Source organism: Myxine glutinosa, chromosome 10 (genome assembly GCF_964187855.1).
Source record: "Myxine glutinosa chromosome 10, kmMyxGlut1.1, whole genome shotgun sequence".
Taxonomy (NCBI): Eukaryota; Metazoa; Chordata; class Myxini; order Myxiniformes; family Myxinidae; genus Myxine; species Myxine glutinosa.
This window is the reverse complement of record NC_136270.1, coordinates 33,820,310-33,835,889: the sequence shown is the minus strand read 5'-3', so window position 1 is coordinate 33,835,889 and position 15,580 is coordinate 33,820,310. Positions and strand designations below refer to the sequence as shown.

The following is a 15,580-nucleotide window of genomic DNA, read 5'->3' as shown; positions in this document are numbered from 1 at the left end:
CTTGAAACTTGCCAGGTATATTGCTGGGGACCCGAGGATGTGCCTTTTCAAGGTTTGAAATTAATAGGACAAGTACTTACCGAGCTATGGCGATTTAGTTTAGCCGTTCGCCGTTCGCTTTGGCGTTGCGAATGGACCAAACCATTGCATGTAAATAGAGGGGGGGGTTCTGTGGTCGTTGCGAATGGACCAAACCATTCATGTAAATAGAGGGGGGGGGGTTCTGTGGTCGTTACTGCCACGTGGTTTCAAAAGTTTTTTTTTGTTGTTGTTGTTTGCACGCATGTTTTTTTGCACCCACGTACGGGCACGCCCTAGGATGTTTACACACACACACCCCTACACAAATTTTTTTTTTTTTTTTTTTTTTTGGCAAGGAACGGGCACCCACGTACGGGCACGTCCTAGCTTATATATAGTACGGGCATGCCCTAGTAATCTATCTATAATTCCAGTAATCTCTGTACGTTTGTACGTTTGTCTGTGACCGCTGTTTCTCGACAACCACGGGTCCGATATACTTTTAACTTGCCAGGTATATTGCTGGGGACCCGAGGATGTGCCTTTTCAAGGTTTCATATTAATCGGACAATTACTTACCGAGCTATGTCCAAAAAACGATTCAACCAATCAGAGAGCAGCGAACTATCGCGTGTGCCGAACGTGGCGGACACACTCTGCCTCGGATGGCACATTTGAGAGCGTATTCATTTATTTCACGTTTGCAAACTATGTTGGCGTTAAACTATGTTTTAAAACTAATAAAAACGAATTTGCGATTCATTCGCTTTCCTGCGCGTTTGTGCACGCGATGGCGATTTCTTTACCAAACTCCGGAAGCCGTTCGCTTTGGACCAAACCATTGCATGTAAATAGAGGGGGGGGATTGTCACCACTCGCAAGCCGTTCGCTTTGGACCAAACCATTTCATGTAAATAGAGGGGGGGGATATAATTTTAGATATAGATATAGTACGGGCAATCGGGCATGCCCTAGTATTAATAATGCTAGATCTCGTCTTCAGCTTTCTGTCCGCTGAATGGGGATCACGTGGTCAGGTCTGCCGGAAGCCTTTTGTTGGCTGGATCTGAAACATCCTGGGTTTTGGAGATCAGTTTTAAAGTTTATCAAAGAGACGGGGTTAGCAGTGTGAGGCTCTAGTTTTTCTAGTGTAAACCTCCTGGTTTGGTTTTGGTTGGATGTTAGGGTGCGTGGCGTATATAGAGCCTCGCGGCTCTGAAAGCGCCATAAAACCTGAAAAAAGAAGAAGAACAACAATAACGATGGTGGTGTATTTACGTGCAGCACGGGATGTTTTGGTCACCTGGATGCTTGCCTTTTGGCACATGCTCCTGACATACTATATCGGTACGATCACCGTGGTCCGCCAATGGACGGAATGTCCGTTAGCATTCCCGGAGTTTCCTCGCCAAGCGGACCGGGTGGCTGTGATTACGGGAGCCACCAGCGGTATCGGATACGAGACGGCCAGGATCCTCGCTCGCCTCGGGGCGCACGTCATCGTAGCGGCGAATAACCGGAAGGAGGGCACGACCGTGGCCGCGACGATCGCCAAGGAGACCCTCAACGACAAAGTGGACTTCATGTTCCTCGACCTGTCGTCCTTCGCTTCGGTTCGACGTTTCGCGGCTGACTTGGCGGCCCGGGGGCTACCTGTCCACGTGATGGTAAGCAACGCCGGGGTGATGCTGCTCCCCGAGGACTACACCTCGGACGGTCTTGAGCGCCATTTCCACGTGAACTTCGTCGGGGCGGCTCTGCTCGTGCGGCTCATGCTTCCGTTGCTGCACTCGTCGGGACGAGCAGACCGGCCCAGCACTCTGGTGGCCATGGCCTCGGCCACTCACCGGGTGGCCCACCTGTCTCAAACACCTGTTGGTTGTTACTCGGCCCACGAAGCGTACGCCCGCAGCAAATTAGCGCTGGTGCTGTTCTGGCGGAGCACGGCCCGGCGTGTGTGGTGCCGCCGCATGCACGTCTCCCTTCGCCTCGCCGACCCAGGTGTGGTGGTCACGCCATTGTTCCGACACGGGAGTCTCTTCCTGCGGTTTGTTCTGCGCCTCGCTCGACCTCTGACCCCCCGAAACGCTCGCCAAGCGGCGTCCAACTCGGTCTTTGCCGCCTTGAGCCGAGTCTCGCCCGGCCCGGAAGTCCCATACTTTGAGGACGGGAAAGACCGGCCACCGTTTCCGGTCACGCTGGACCAGCAGCTGCAAGACCGTGCGTGGGAGATGGCGCGACGGCTCACTTACGCTAACGACGATCAGGATTGGGATCTTTAGGAACAGCAAGGTCCATTTTGTATTTACCAAGAAAGCAAGTGCGAGGTATCTTGACGTGGTCCTCGTTTACTTCGCTTATGAGTTCCTTATGGACGGGTCGATGCACCTTTTGTTGTCGGTTCAACAAATGATCATGAACTGATGTAATACTAATAGGTTGTCTCGGAAGGTACTGTATGTACTCCATTAAACCTTAATGCCATGTACAAAGTTGGGTACCGTATGTGACAGAGATGAACCGGAGGATGAATGAGCGATATAATCGCAAATTGTGTAACTAGAACACACCTGAAAATACAAAGTCCACCTTGCATTTAGACGACTTCTTCTTCTTCAGTATGCTAAACATGTCGAAAACGGATAAAACTGGAGTGAGCAGAGATTGCAGACCCGCGCCAGGACGTGTTTTTAGTGGTTTGTAAGGCTTTTGCGATAAAACAAATATGGCGGCCGAACCTCGTGACCGATGACCATTTGATTTCCCAAAACCTCATTTACCACTGGCTAGTAAAACGGGCGAGTAAAAGTGGCAAAGTACGACACAAAGACCAATTTGACTTTTAACCTTGTTACACCGAAAGTACAAACAAGAAGACGTCTTGCAGAGCATGACACTTGCAAAATCCACCCCCCAGAAGGATGCCATTGATCCATCAAATTGTCCATTTCATCATGATTAAAATTGACGATCTCGATCTAAGCTTGGGTTATCGGATGAAAAGTGACAATTTTTAAAATGAAAATTTATGATTTTGGAAGTTTGACCTTGAGTTGACCTTTGACCTCAAAAATAGTTGCTTTCCCAATTCAGTGAGGCGCGATGCAAATGCTGTTATATTTTCAAGTCGATCGGATGAAAATTGATGATTTTTCAGATGAAAATTTATGATTTTGGAAGTTTGACCTTGAGTTGACCTTTGACCTCAAAAATAGTTGGTTTTCCAATTTAGTGACGATTTACAAATGCTGTTCAATTTTCAAGTCAATCGGATTTAAAATGTTGATCTTAGAAATTTGACCTCCAGATGATTTTTGACCTTTGAACTCAATCAATAGGCTTCCCGGTTGTGACGACCTCTACAACTTGAAGTTTCGTGACGATCGGTTTAGAATTGTACCGGTGACAAACAAACAGACAAAACAAGAAGACATCATGCGGCGCATGATACTTGCAAAATCCCCCCCCCCCCCCCCCCCAAAAAAGTTTTCCATTAATACCGCAAATTGTCCATTTCATCAAGATAAAAATTGACGATCTTGATCAAAGCTCAGGTCAACAGGGTGAAAAGTGACGATTTTTCAGATAAAAAATGATTTTAGAAGTTTGACCTAGAGTTGACCTTTGACCTTTTGACCTCAAAAAAAGTTGGTTTCCGTATTTAGTGACTCGATATGCAAATGCTGTTCAATTTTCAAGTCAATCGGATTTAAGATGGCGATTTTAGAAATTTGACCTCCAGATTACCTTTGACCTCAAAATCGATAGGCTTCGCAGTTATGACGACCTCGACAAGTTGGTGAGGTTTCGTGACGATCGGATAAGAATTGTGACCTGTCGGCCAGTGACAAACAGACAGACAACCACAAACGACCAATATACTTGAAAAATCTTCGATTTTGCAAGTAATAACTGCGTACATCAACATGTCGGACACAAATGACATTTGTTGGGGGTTGTCCTTCCTAGGTGAAGATGGCCGTTCACGTACAAAGGAACTTACTCCTGCACAGCAAGCATAACCTGGGGGTAACATGCAGTGTCATTTGGTGTTGAGGAATACCCGAGAAGACCAACCAGACCAAGCTCCCTACCCGCAACCAGACCAAGCTCCCTACCCGCAGCCAGGCCGGAATTTGTACAGGATGCCGGCGATAACTCGCCTACTCTTGGTGAAGGACACCTTCGGATCTTGAACAGCCACCGAGGAATCCCAGCAGACAGGACTCCCAGCTTAACTACCATCCTAGGGATACACCGATGGATCACCATAACCTGCGAAACACCAGGATGGCAGTTTATAGCTGCTCGGGATTCAAACTTAGGTTAGACAGCTTGGAGGTGAATGTGCGCACCTCTCGGCCACCCTGCCTTGGAGCACGTCATGGGGTTCCAAATAATAATAAAAATTCACAAACGAAGGAAAAGCAGGGGAGGAGGAGGAGCAGAGGCGCCCGAGAGCGGAGCGACATCAGGCATTCCACCATGTTTTCCTACGTAATAAATAGATTGGCCTGTATAAGATTAAGCGCGTTGCTACCTCTTATGGTGTGGACAATCGAGGGGGTGTGTCTTCTCTGAGTGGGCGGTACGTGATGTCCAGGGGCGGAGCTTGGTGTCCTCGGAGATGTTAGCTCCTCCTACTGTATGTGGATTGAAGGCTGAAGCGTGTAAGGAAAGGAAACGCCTCCCCAGTTGCCTCACTCAGACAGACAGAGACGGCCGTTGTGGACACCGGGGATAAGCGAGTGAAGTCTCCGTCGAATGAAGTAAGGATCACGTAGCGCAAGTCGAAAGGACATATTGAATCGAACGCTTACTCGTAGTCGTACTACGCGAGCGCTTTATGTATTTGATGTCCATAATGTTCATCGTTCCCTCCGCCACCGAAGGTGGATGGAGGTTATGTTTTCACCCCTGTCTGTTTGTCTGTGAACAAAATATCTCAGCGTTGTGGACGGATTCGGACGAAATTTGGCAGAGATGTAGCGTATGTGATAAGGACGAAATGATTAGATTTTGGTGAAGATCCGGATTCGGCTACTAGAATTTTAAAGTGATTCTTCACCATTGGGAGATGGGGCCAAAAACGATACATAGCGGGATATCTCTAAAAGTTGTGGACGGATTTGGACGAAGCTTGTTGGACAGGTTGGGTGTCTGACAAGGACAATTCGATTCGATTTTGGTGAAGATCTGAATATGGATTCGGATATGAGAATTATTTAATATTTTAAAGTGATTCTTCACCATTGGGAGAAAGGGCCAAAAACGATACATAGCGGGATATCTCTAAAAGTTGTGGACGGATTTGGACGAAGCTTGTTGGACAGGTTGGGTGTCTGACAAGGACAATTCGATTCGATTTTGGTGAAGATCTGAATATGGATTCGGATATGAGAATTATTTAATATTTTAAAGTGATTCTTCACCATTGGGAGAAAGGGCCAAAAACGATACTTAGCGGGATATCTCAAAAAGTTGTGGACGGATTTGGACGAAGCTTGTTGGACAGGTTGGGTGTCTGACAAGGACAATTCGATTCGATTTTGGTGAAGATCTGAATATGGATTCGGATATGAGAATTATTTAATATTTTTAAGTGATTCTTCACCATTGGGAGAAAGGGCCAAAAACGATACTTAGCGGGATATCTCAAAAAGTTGTGGACGGATTTGGACGAAACTTGTTGGACAGGTTGGGTGTGTGAGAAGGAAGAATCGATTCGATTTTGGTGAAGATCCGGATCCAGCTAGTGGAATTTTTAAAGTGATTCTTCACCATTGAGTGATTCTCCGCCAACCAGGTGGAGGAATGCTCTCTACTGAGTGCCGTTCTAGTTTAAATACGTCTTAAGCTCCTCCTGACGTTGAAACCTACCTGTCTGTCCTCACCATCACGAGGTGACGTTTGCTTTTCCCAATTACAATGGACCTGTTGTTTCATGATGTAAATCCATGGGAAAAAATCTCGGATCACCATGTTTACCAACGCCACTGAAGGTAGATGGAGCATCGAGGTTGTTTTAACCTCCGTCTGTTTGTCTGTGAGCAGGATATCTCACAAGGTTGTGGACGGATTCACACGAAATTTGGTGGACAGGTTGGGTGTGTGACGAAGACAAAATGATTCGATTTTGGTTTAGGTCCGAATCCAGGGATACAAAAACATAACCTGTTCAGCTTGGCGTTGGTATACTCTACCGAGTGCCGTTCTAGTTTTGGTTGATGATCTCATGTCGACTTTTAAGGATCAGTCTTCCACAGAGCTGGCAGGATGGCCTAGACCCGAGAGGTACGCACACTCACCTCTAAGCTGTCTATCCTGGGTTCGAATCCCAACCCAGCTATAAACTGTCATCCTGGTGTTTCACAGGCAAGGTGTGTGCCACCTCTTGGATGGACATTAAACGGGCATCCCGTCTGCCAGCATTAGTTGGTGGACGTTGAAGATCCAACGTTGTCCTTCGTAAAGAGTACGCGAGCTATCGCCAGCACCATGAACAAATTCCAAATTCCTGCCCCAAACTACCGCTGGGAAACTGCTTTGGCAGCACCGACGTTATGTAACAGAGCACGGGACATCAGCATCGGTCTTCCACACCTGTTCTCTTTGGTCGGTAAATCTCCGAATTCAGTCGGGTTGAGGTTTTCTCTCAGCTGATTGGGCAGTATGGAAATGAGATTTACTTGAAGTATTTTTCATACTTGCTCGATTCACACTACGTAAGGCTGTTGTCAAATTCTGTACTTCACACCGATCAAATGTAGGGAAGAGATCAACAAAGCGCACCGACTGCCTTTGAGGGCTGTTGGACAAGGCATGGACAAATCCATTAAAATTCCATGTTATTTATTCTTCTGTTTTCCCTGAAAACCCCAGCAGATGCTCCTCACTGCATTGATTGCACACCTGTGGAATTACCATGCTTCAGTGTCTGACCAATCTGCTGTTTGGAGCACAAGATGATGAAAGCTCGCACGTGGCCCCTGCAATGGTGATGCAGGAAGAGGCTCACGATGGGTGGATCGTTGTGAAATTTTGTGGTAGGTTTCCTGGGCGGACGCAACGCCTACCATCCGAGCTGGAATATTATATCGCCTTGTGTACAGATGGTGCACACCCTGTGGGGGAACACCTAAGTTGACTGACAGTCAGCATACGTATCATATGTCCTCATTCACCCACCCGCCCCTTTCCTAACTACAAATTAAATAACTCGACTCTCGACTACTCATTTGCTGTGTTGTGCATTGATCTATGACTCGTGGTGGAGCTGGGACATGAAACCACATGTCGGACAAAGACTGGTGTTTGACATATACATATAGTATGTGGGCACCGGATGTGGGTTTGAAGCAGGTTCACTATGTTAACAAATATAATTTCTTTCAAAATTTTGGGATTAGCAAACCTGTACATTTCTGGAATCATCAGAGCATGGAGAATCCGAAAATCAATGTTGGCATTTGCACAGACACCTGCATGGCCGCCATTTTGGATTTTGAAAATGGCCGCCATAAAATACATATTTTGCGCGATCTCGGCTTCTAGTCAACCTAGAGACTTAATTAAATATGCTAATCCTATGTTTTCTGGGTCAAGGAATCCAATAAAGGCCTCAAAATAGTGCTCAGGATTATAGAAAAGCAACAAACAAAGGTAATTGAAAACCATTGTCTTTATATTTGTGATATAACTATTACATAATACATGATGTTGCAAGTCCTTTGAAGTTATAGGAAGTTATAGGTAGTATCAGATTGAACTATAAGTCCTATACACAGGATCTACGAGGTCTATACCGTTCAGGCATATGCTTTTACAGATCTTCATCACTGTCCTGAGGGTCATTTTCGCAAAGGTCTCTACGCAAATGTAAACATTAATTTTTGGATTCCTCATGCTCTGAATATTCAAAAAATGTATAGTTTTGCTAATCTCCAAAAATTTTGAACGAAAAAACATCGTGAACCTGACTACATCAGAAGCATTGAGCAATCGGTTCAGATGAGGATAAATACCAGGTCAACCCAGTTAAGCAACTCGTGCGAACTGATATTCTGTATGAATAAATAGCAGGTTACAGATACATCAAGCTGGGAGGATAGCCTACAGGTATGCACACGCCTTCAGGTTAGAGTCCAGACCCAGCTGTAAACTATCATCTCGGTGTTTCACAAGCAGGGTGATTTATCATTGTGTGTGCGTCCGTCGGATTGGATGTGACGAGCAGCAAGAAAAATGTTTAAAGTCAGTCCTCCACCATCTGTGCAGAACCCGCATTTGAAGACTCACAAGCCGGCCTTCTTGAAGACATGCCGATTGAAGACCCCAAAATGTCTGGGTGCACCCCCAGGGACGACGCAGTGCACAAAGAGAACCACAAGGACATTTCAGCAAGGTGAAGTTTTTGTTTTGTTCTTTAATATAATTTTAGTAAAGCTCAATCAATTTCCTCATACAATTTTCTGAGTTGAAGCATCGATGATGGCCGATGAGCCTGGTGTTGGCTTTACTGGTGAGGTGGCTGGCTTAAGATCTTAGGGTCGAGTTTGAGCCACTATAGTGCCGTTGAATTAACGCCAGGTGGGTTGACTCAGACTGTCATCCTTCCGAGGTCGGAAAAATGAGTACCAGCTTACTGGTAATAGGGGCACTGCATCAGCAGCACAGCCATGATTCCAGAAAATGATGCAACCAGCAGGCAAAAGCTGCATACGAAACCAACAAAAATGGCCTCATGAACAGCTAACCTGTTTTTTTTCCCCATATCAAGTTATTGTCGCACCTCGGAGCGAAAGGGGGATTAAGGTTTTCCCCTCCGTCCGTGTATGCGTCCGTGCGTGCGTGCGTGCGTACGTGCACTGCAATATCTTTATCAAAGTAAGCGAAGGACCGAATTCTAATTTGGTGTGTGGGTGCAACTTGGCATAAGGAAGAACCCTATTGAAAATTGGGTCGCCACGTCAAAATCCAAGATGGCCGCCACCATATATATATATGGCTGAACCTTGTCAGCGAAATATCTTGAAAAATAAACGAACTACTAACTTCTAATCTGGTGTGTGGGTGTATCTCCGCATAAGGAAGAACGCTATTGAATATTGGGTCGCCACGTCAAAATCCAAGATGGCCGCCACCATATATATATATATATATATGTCTGAACCTTGTGAGCGAAATATCTTGAAAAATAAACGAACTACTAACTTCTAATCTGGTGTGTGGGTGTATCTAGGCATAAGGAAGAACCCCATTGAATATTGGGTCGCCACGTCAAAATCCAAGATGGCCGCCACCATATATATATATATATATATGTCTGAACCTTGTGAGCGAAATATCTTGAAAAATAAACGAATTACTAACTTCTAATCCGGTGTGTGGGTGTATCGACGCATAAGGAAGAACGCTATTGAAAATTGGGTCGCCACGTCAAAATCCAAGATGGCCGCCACCATATCTAAACCTTGTGAGTGAAATATCTTGAAAAATAAACGAACTACTAACTTCTAATCCAGTGTGTGGGTGTATCGACGCATAAGGAAGAACGCTATTGAATATTGGGTCGCCACGTCAAACTCCAAGATGGCCGCCTTGCGTCTTCCACTTTGTCAACTCATCACTTCACCGACGGGGGACCGAGGCGTAACGCTTGTAACCAATTAATTTTGCTGTGGAACAAATTATTCCACAACTTTCGTATAAACACAGATTCCTCCTTCCCCCTCCCCGATCAAATTGCAATTCGATTGCTGCAACAAAACTTACACACCCATTAATGACTGCAATAGGTTCGATAGCACTGTGTAGAGGAAGCGCACTTACCTTAGAAGTATCTTGTGTGGGTTTGATTCATGACCTGACTATAAACTGTCGGATTGGTGCTCCGGAGGCTGGGCATTCCATCACAAAGTGTGCCGTCCCTCGGATGGAGGTTTCGGGTGTTCTCTCTGCTAGGATCAGTTGCCGGGCGTTAAAGATCCCACGGTGTCTACGTAGGTGGGTGTTAAAGATCCCACCGTGTCCATGGAAAGTAAATGAGTTATCTCCCACACTCTGAACAGATTGCAAGTTCCTGCCGCCTTCAGTCGGAATGCCATGCCTGCTCGCCAGTCGGTTTGTGAAATTTCGTTTCGGGTAGAATAATTGGGGTCTGTGTTGTAGTAGTTGTAGTTGATTAATGACTGCTACAATAAAGATTTTGGATGATGAGTGCTCATGGTGATAAAAATAACAAGCGTTACGCCTAGGTCCCCCGTCGGGGAAGTGATGTGAGTTGACAAAGTGGAAGACGCAGAAAACATGCTGTGATATGATATTTCGCTCACAAGGTTCAGACATACATGGCGGCGGCCATCTTGGATTTTGACGTGGCGACCCATTTTCAATAGCGTTCTTCCTTATGCCGAGATACACCCACACACCAGATGAGAAGTTGGTACTTAGCTTATTTTTCAAGATATTTCGCTCACAAGGTTCAGACATATATATGGTGGCGGCCATCTTGGATTTTGATGTGGTGACCCAATTTTCAATAGCGTTTTTCCTTATGCCTAGATACACCCACACACCAGATTAGAAGTTGGTACTTCGCTTATTTTTCAAGATATTCCGCTCACAAGGTTCAGACCCTCGACTCTGATTCTGCAACTGGACCTGACGGCATCAGCCCACGAGTCCTAAAATCCTGTTCTTCCGCTCTTTCACTCTCTCTCTCTGTTCTCTTCACCCTCTCTTTTGCTCAAGGTCAACTGCCATCTGCTTGGAAATCAGCCAACATCACCGCTTTGCACAAAAAAGGTGCAAAAACAGATCCTAGCAACTACAGACCAATCAGCCTTCTCCCAATTATCAGCAAAGTCATGGAATCCATCATTGCTTCGGATATGAAATCTTTCCTCTTCTCCAATGGCTTGATCTCTGATCATAAATTTGGTTTCAGACCAGGTCACTCTACTCTGGACATGCTGCTTCTGCTGTCTCAACAATGGATGGAGGTCCTCAATGCCAAACAGGAAATTAGAGCTGTCTCCCTTGACATATCACGTGCCTTCGATACGGTATGGCACCCCGCTCTGCTCACCAAACTCTCCTCCTTTGGTATCCATGGAAATCTCCACGCATGGCTGGAGGACTTCCTCTCTAGTCGTAGTCAACGTGTGGCCCTGAATGGGTTTCTCTCATCTCTTCCTGTTCAGGCTGGAGTTCCACAAGGCAGTGTTTTGGACCCTGTGCTTTCACAGTGAATCTTTCACAGTGAAAGTTTCACCTGTGAATCACGGGAATCTCCCGTGATGAAGCTAACTCCGAGGGCCTTTCACTTACTCACCGCAGGCAGGTTGGTGGTCTTTCTGTCTTCTACCAACTCCTCTCCGGCCTTGCTCCCCCAGCTCTCTCCAGGCTCTGTCCCCCAAATATTCCTACAGGTCGCACAAGATCTGCCTGCAACCCTCTTATGGTTAAACTGCTGTTACGGGGTCAACCTCGAGGGGAGCCCCGGCAGAAAGATGTATGGTCCTTGGGTGAAAATAAGTCAATCAATAACGAGTCCACACCAAGGGTTACGAACAAACCCCAATATATTCCCAAATCCCGCACAGGAATCACAATGCGTTTACAGCACTTCCATACAATCCTTATCTATAATATAGGTGGCGCCACCTTAACCCACAACAGTGTTGGCAACACTCACGGCCCTTGCCCCCAATGTCTCTGCACGCCTCCCAGGTGATGTCGAGTCGATCCAGCGATCGAGGAAGCAATGTCCGATTCCTGCACGCCTCCCAGGTGACGTCGAGTCGATCCAGCGATCGGGGAATCTAGGTCCGATTCCAATCCGGGGCTGGGAGTGAGGATACTCGACAACCTCAGCGAGGATACCCGACTTCGCAGGTCCCGCAGTAATCCGGCGCTCTCCTGACGCGCGGACTTCGGTTCACAGAGGCACGGTTCCCTTGTCCTTCACGTTCGGCGGCTCGGTCTCGAGCTGCAGTCTCAACTCTCAACCGTCTCCTTCCAATCTCTTTCGCACGCCAGGCCCAAGGTGCGACCCGTACACGCCCTCGTAGGCGTCGAGGCGAACAGCGCCGGGCGCTTGGTTCCTTCCAGGACCACACGGCACCTTGACACGTAACCGGCAATCAATCTACCGCGCAGGTAACTCCTCTCGCCAGACAGGCTTTTCCAACTCAGTTCCAAAGTAGGTAACGATCACCTCCGCTCGCGTCGGAGCTCTCGAAGCTTAAGATGGCCGCCCTTCCTTCTCCTTCACGATCCTGTTTCCGGTCTCGTTTTTCCCAGAAGGGCTCCTGACCCTTTAATCACAACAACCTTTAATAGAATATACATCTATCTATAATTCCAGTAATCTCTGTGTGTGTGTCTGTGTGTGTGTCTGTGTGTGTGTCTGTGTGTTTGTTTGTCTGTGACCGCTGTTTCTCGACAACCACGGGTCCGATATACTTGAAACTTGCCAGGTATATTGCTGGGGACCTGAGGATGTGCCTTTTCAAGGTTTCATATTAATCGGAGAAGTAGTTACCGAGCTATTAGTAAAAGTAACGCAAGCCGTTCGCTTTGGCTTTGCGAATGGACCAAACCATTTCATGTAAATAGAGGGGGGGGTTCTGTGGTCGTTACTGCCACGTGGTTTCAAAGTTTTTTTTTGTTGTTGTTGTTTGCACGCATGTTTTTTTGCACCCACGTACGGGCACGCCCTAGTTAATAAGAAATGACCTGAATTGTAACCCCCATAAACCCGGAATTCGTAACACTGCCAAAATCAAGACTCTCTGCTCACCTTCACTCCTTCATTCCTCTTTTCTCCTGCCTCTGGAACAAACTCCCTCACTCTCTTCAATCCCACTCCTCCCTCCAGGTCTTTAAAACAGCTGTTCACCACCATCTCTTATCTTCCCCAATCCAAAACCTTGATCTTTTCTACCCCTGCTAATTTCACCCCAAATCCACTTTTTTGAAATACCAACTTCTTTCCTGGAAGTCCTTGGTGTCCTTGCGTTTTATACCTATCCTGCCTCCCCCCAAGCCCTCTCCCTCCCACACATCTCCCGATGTCCCTGCTCTCAAATGTTGTGTTTGTGTGCTTCCTCCCCTTCTCTCCCCATCTTGTCGACCGCTCCCCTTTTTATATACTTTGTTTGCTTGTTTGTTTGATTTGTTTGTTTGATAAATGTTAGCTCTTTCACGAGCCTCGACTCTGTATACAAAAAAAAAAAAAAAAAAAAAATACATGGCGGCGGCCATCTTGGATTTTGACGTGGGTTGCACCTACACACCAAATTCGAATGCGGTCCTTCGCTTACGCACGCACGCACGCACGCCTGCACGGGAAAACCATAGTCCCCCTTTCGCTCTGCGGTGCGACGGGGTACAAAAATTCGGGCCTATACTAGCACTGGTCTGCCCACGCTGAGGCCGGAATTGCTTTTTGATCTCAGCGTGAAAATGGCAAGTGTCCCTCACACCACTCGCTGCACACCAACATTCCCACACCAACATTCCATGTGCTTAACATCAGGGTTACACTACTGGAACCGAGATGTTTAGAAGCAAGTATCATATTTCTGTTTCCTTTTTAGACGGGAGAAAAATGTACGGTCAAACCAACCGTGCAAAATGTACGGCTATAACGTTTGTCTGTGACACAATGGTGTTCTTGTGACGTTTGAGTCCGATAGATCATGCCTATTTCCAAAGCGCAGGACAAAATGTTCAGAGCAGGAACAAACACCATAGGTTGGCAACCATTGCACAGGCTTGATAGGCAAAATGGCCTCCTCCTGCATCAAAGTTTCTTGTAAGGGAAGTCTATATCCCGCATGTGCGGGATTTCCTAAACATTGGGATCGGGAGGAGCGCTTGTCACATTTTGGTGTGTGTGGTGTGTAGTGTATATATATATAAATTATTTTTTGTTTTTTTTACTTTTATATAGTGGTTGCACAGTTGGTGATTCTACATGTATGTGAAAGTCCAACTCATTTTCCTTGCCACAGTCCATCACAAGCTGGCTCTGCGTACACGACAAGCTGCGTCCCATCCTGTGGAGCAACACCAAAGCGACACTCATCCCACGGGGCTGATCGCCTGCACGCTCTTCTGCTGGCTGGATCTCCAAGCTACGACCATGCAATCACAGCGGCCTTTCATCCACACAACCAGACGAGGAGGGGCCAGGTGGACCGAGAGAAGTTGCAACGCAATAACCAAAGGAACACGCGAGGCCAGTTGCGTCGTAAGAACAACCACAGCCTCCAGCAACCTCACCAACGCATCTTCAACCACTAGGCCCCAACAACACAACCTCAACAAGTTAACCATTGGTTGAAAGAGTGCGTTGCCTTTTTCATGCATCACCAAAAGGGCAAAAAATAAACGCTTTAAGGTTAATAAGCAATGTTCATTTAGTAATCCAAAATTCCTACCTCCATTTAGGTGATCAGGGTAGTTAACTGCACACCTTAGGAGACTGACAACTGTATTTTTGCAAGCATGAAGTAACTTCAGCGGACATTTCCATATACAGCTGACACAGAGAATCATTCATAATAAAGAGTGCAATGTTACTGTAAGCTGGGTCTATACTCAAATCCTTGAATTCAGAGTGAGAATGCTCTTGATGGAAAGCTTTTAATAAACATACTCCTGATGATTTGGTGTGCAAGCCTCACTCAAGCTGCTGCCCTCCCGGTGCATCCCGTGGCCCGTCCAGCCGGCACGGGCTGGCAGATGCGCCAAGCACGCCATCCCATCAATAATGCATCATCTAGCACTTCCGTGTTGTCCAAGCAAAATAAATAGATGTGGTCAAGCAGGGTGTTGTTGAACACAAAACTTTGCCAAAGTTCAATCCCCTGAGCTAAAATACATTGACGGGGTGTTTTTGTTTTCTACAAGGAACGATGTTTATATACCAAGCGATTGGCTTTATTGAGAATATAAGATCGCTGTACAACAAAAGGAACCACCTTTAGAGGCCATTTTCCCCCACAGAGCGGGGGTTGGCCTTTTTTGGGCACCGTGGTCCCCTTTTTGAAGCAATGTTTTACGGCCGGATGCCCTTCCTGCCGCCAACCCTGTTAGTCGCCTCTTGCGACACACAGGGAATTACCAGTGAGCTGGTACTCAATTTGCCGACCTCGGAAGGATGACAGGCTGAGCCAACCCCCCTGGCGTTAATTCAGCGATAGCCCGGGATTCGAACCCAGGATCCTAGGATCCCAAGCCGGCACCCTAACCACTAAGCCATCACCAGACATCACTGTACAACAAAATGAGATGTATATTAAAAAAAAAATCTGCACTGCCAGTTTGCAGATGTGGAGGAAATGAAACTTTAACAATATAACTGCAGTAGGGATCGCATGAAACCTTTCTTTCTTTTCTGTGCCGCAAGCTGTAGAACGCTTTCCGGGTTGCTCGCGTTGAGTTCCATCTGCCCGATGGCGTTCATCTGTCGTGGCGGGTGTGGGCACGCAGAGACACAGAGAGATCGTTGGGATCATAGGCCGTGGGTTACAGCAAATGAGACGAG

The 15,580-nt window shown here is 46.7% G+C and overlaps 3 protein-coding genes across 4 annotated transcripts in view; 2 read left to right on the top strand and 1 right to left on the bottom strand.

Annotated features, from left to right (window-relative positions):
* Window positions 1-1,086: 1,086 nt before the first annotated feature.
* LOC137434445 (polyprenol dehydrogenase) lies at window positions 1,087-4,029 on the top strand. The gene is made up of 2 exons (XM_068127437.2): window positions 1,087-2,348; window positions 3,991-4,029. Exon 1 carries the CDS (start codon window positions 1,200-1,202, stop codon window positions 2,301-2,303), a length of 1,104 nt encoding a protein of 367 aa, XP_067983538.1. The 5' UTR covers window positions 1,087-1,199; the 3' UTR covers window positions 2,304-2,348; window positions 3,991-4,029.
* Window positions 4,030-4,660: 631 nt separating this feature from the next.
* LOC144894024 (uncharacterized) lies at window positions 4,661-14,698 on the top strand. Of its 2 annotated transcripts, none has more exons than XM_078785545.1 (4): window positions 4,661-4,790; window positions 6,907-7,067; window positions 8,299-8,425; window positions 14,043-14,698. In XM_078785545.1, the coding sequence occupies exons 2-4, from the start codon at window positions 6,947-6,949 to the stop codon at window positions 14,332-14,334; spliced, it is 540 nt and encodes a 179-aa protein (XP_078641671.1). In that variant the 5' UTR covers window positions 4,661-4,790; window positions 6,907-6,946; the 3' UTR covers window positions 14,335-14,698. The 2 variants fall into 2 exon arrangements, with proteins under 2 accessions (XP_078641671.1, XP_078641670.1); XM_078785544.1 differs by having other exon boundaries at window positions 4,664-4,790; window positions 6,904-7,067.
* Window positions 14,652-15,580, bottom strand: part of INTS8 (integrator complex subunit 8) — a 100,907-nt gene continuing 99,978 nt past the window's right edge. Inside the window, exon 27 of the mRNA XM_068127435.2 lies at window positions 14,652-15,499. Within this exon, the coding sequence (XP_067983536.2) occupies window positions 15,383-15,499 (117 nt within the window). The 3' untranslated portion in view covers window positions 14,652-15,382. The remainder of the gene's footprint in view (window positions 15,500-15,580) is intronic.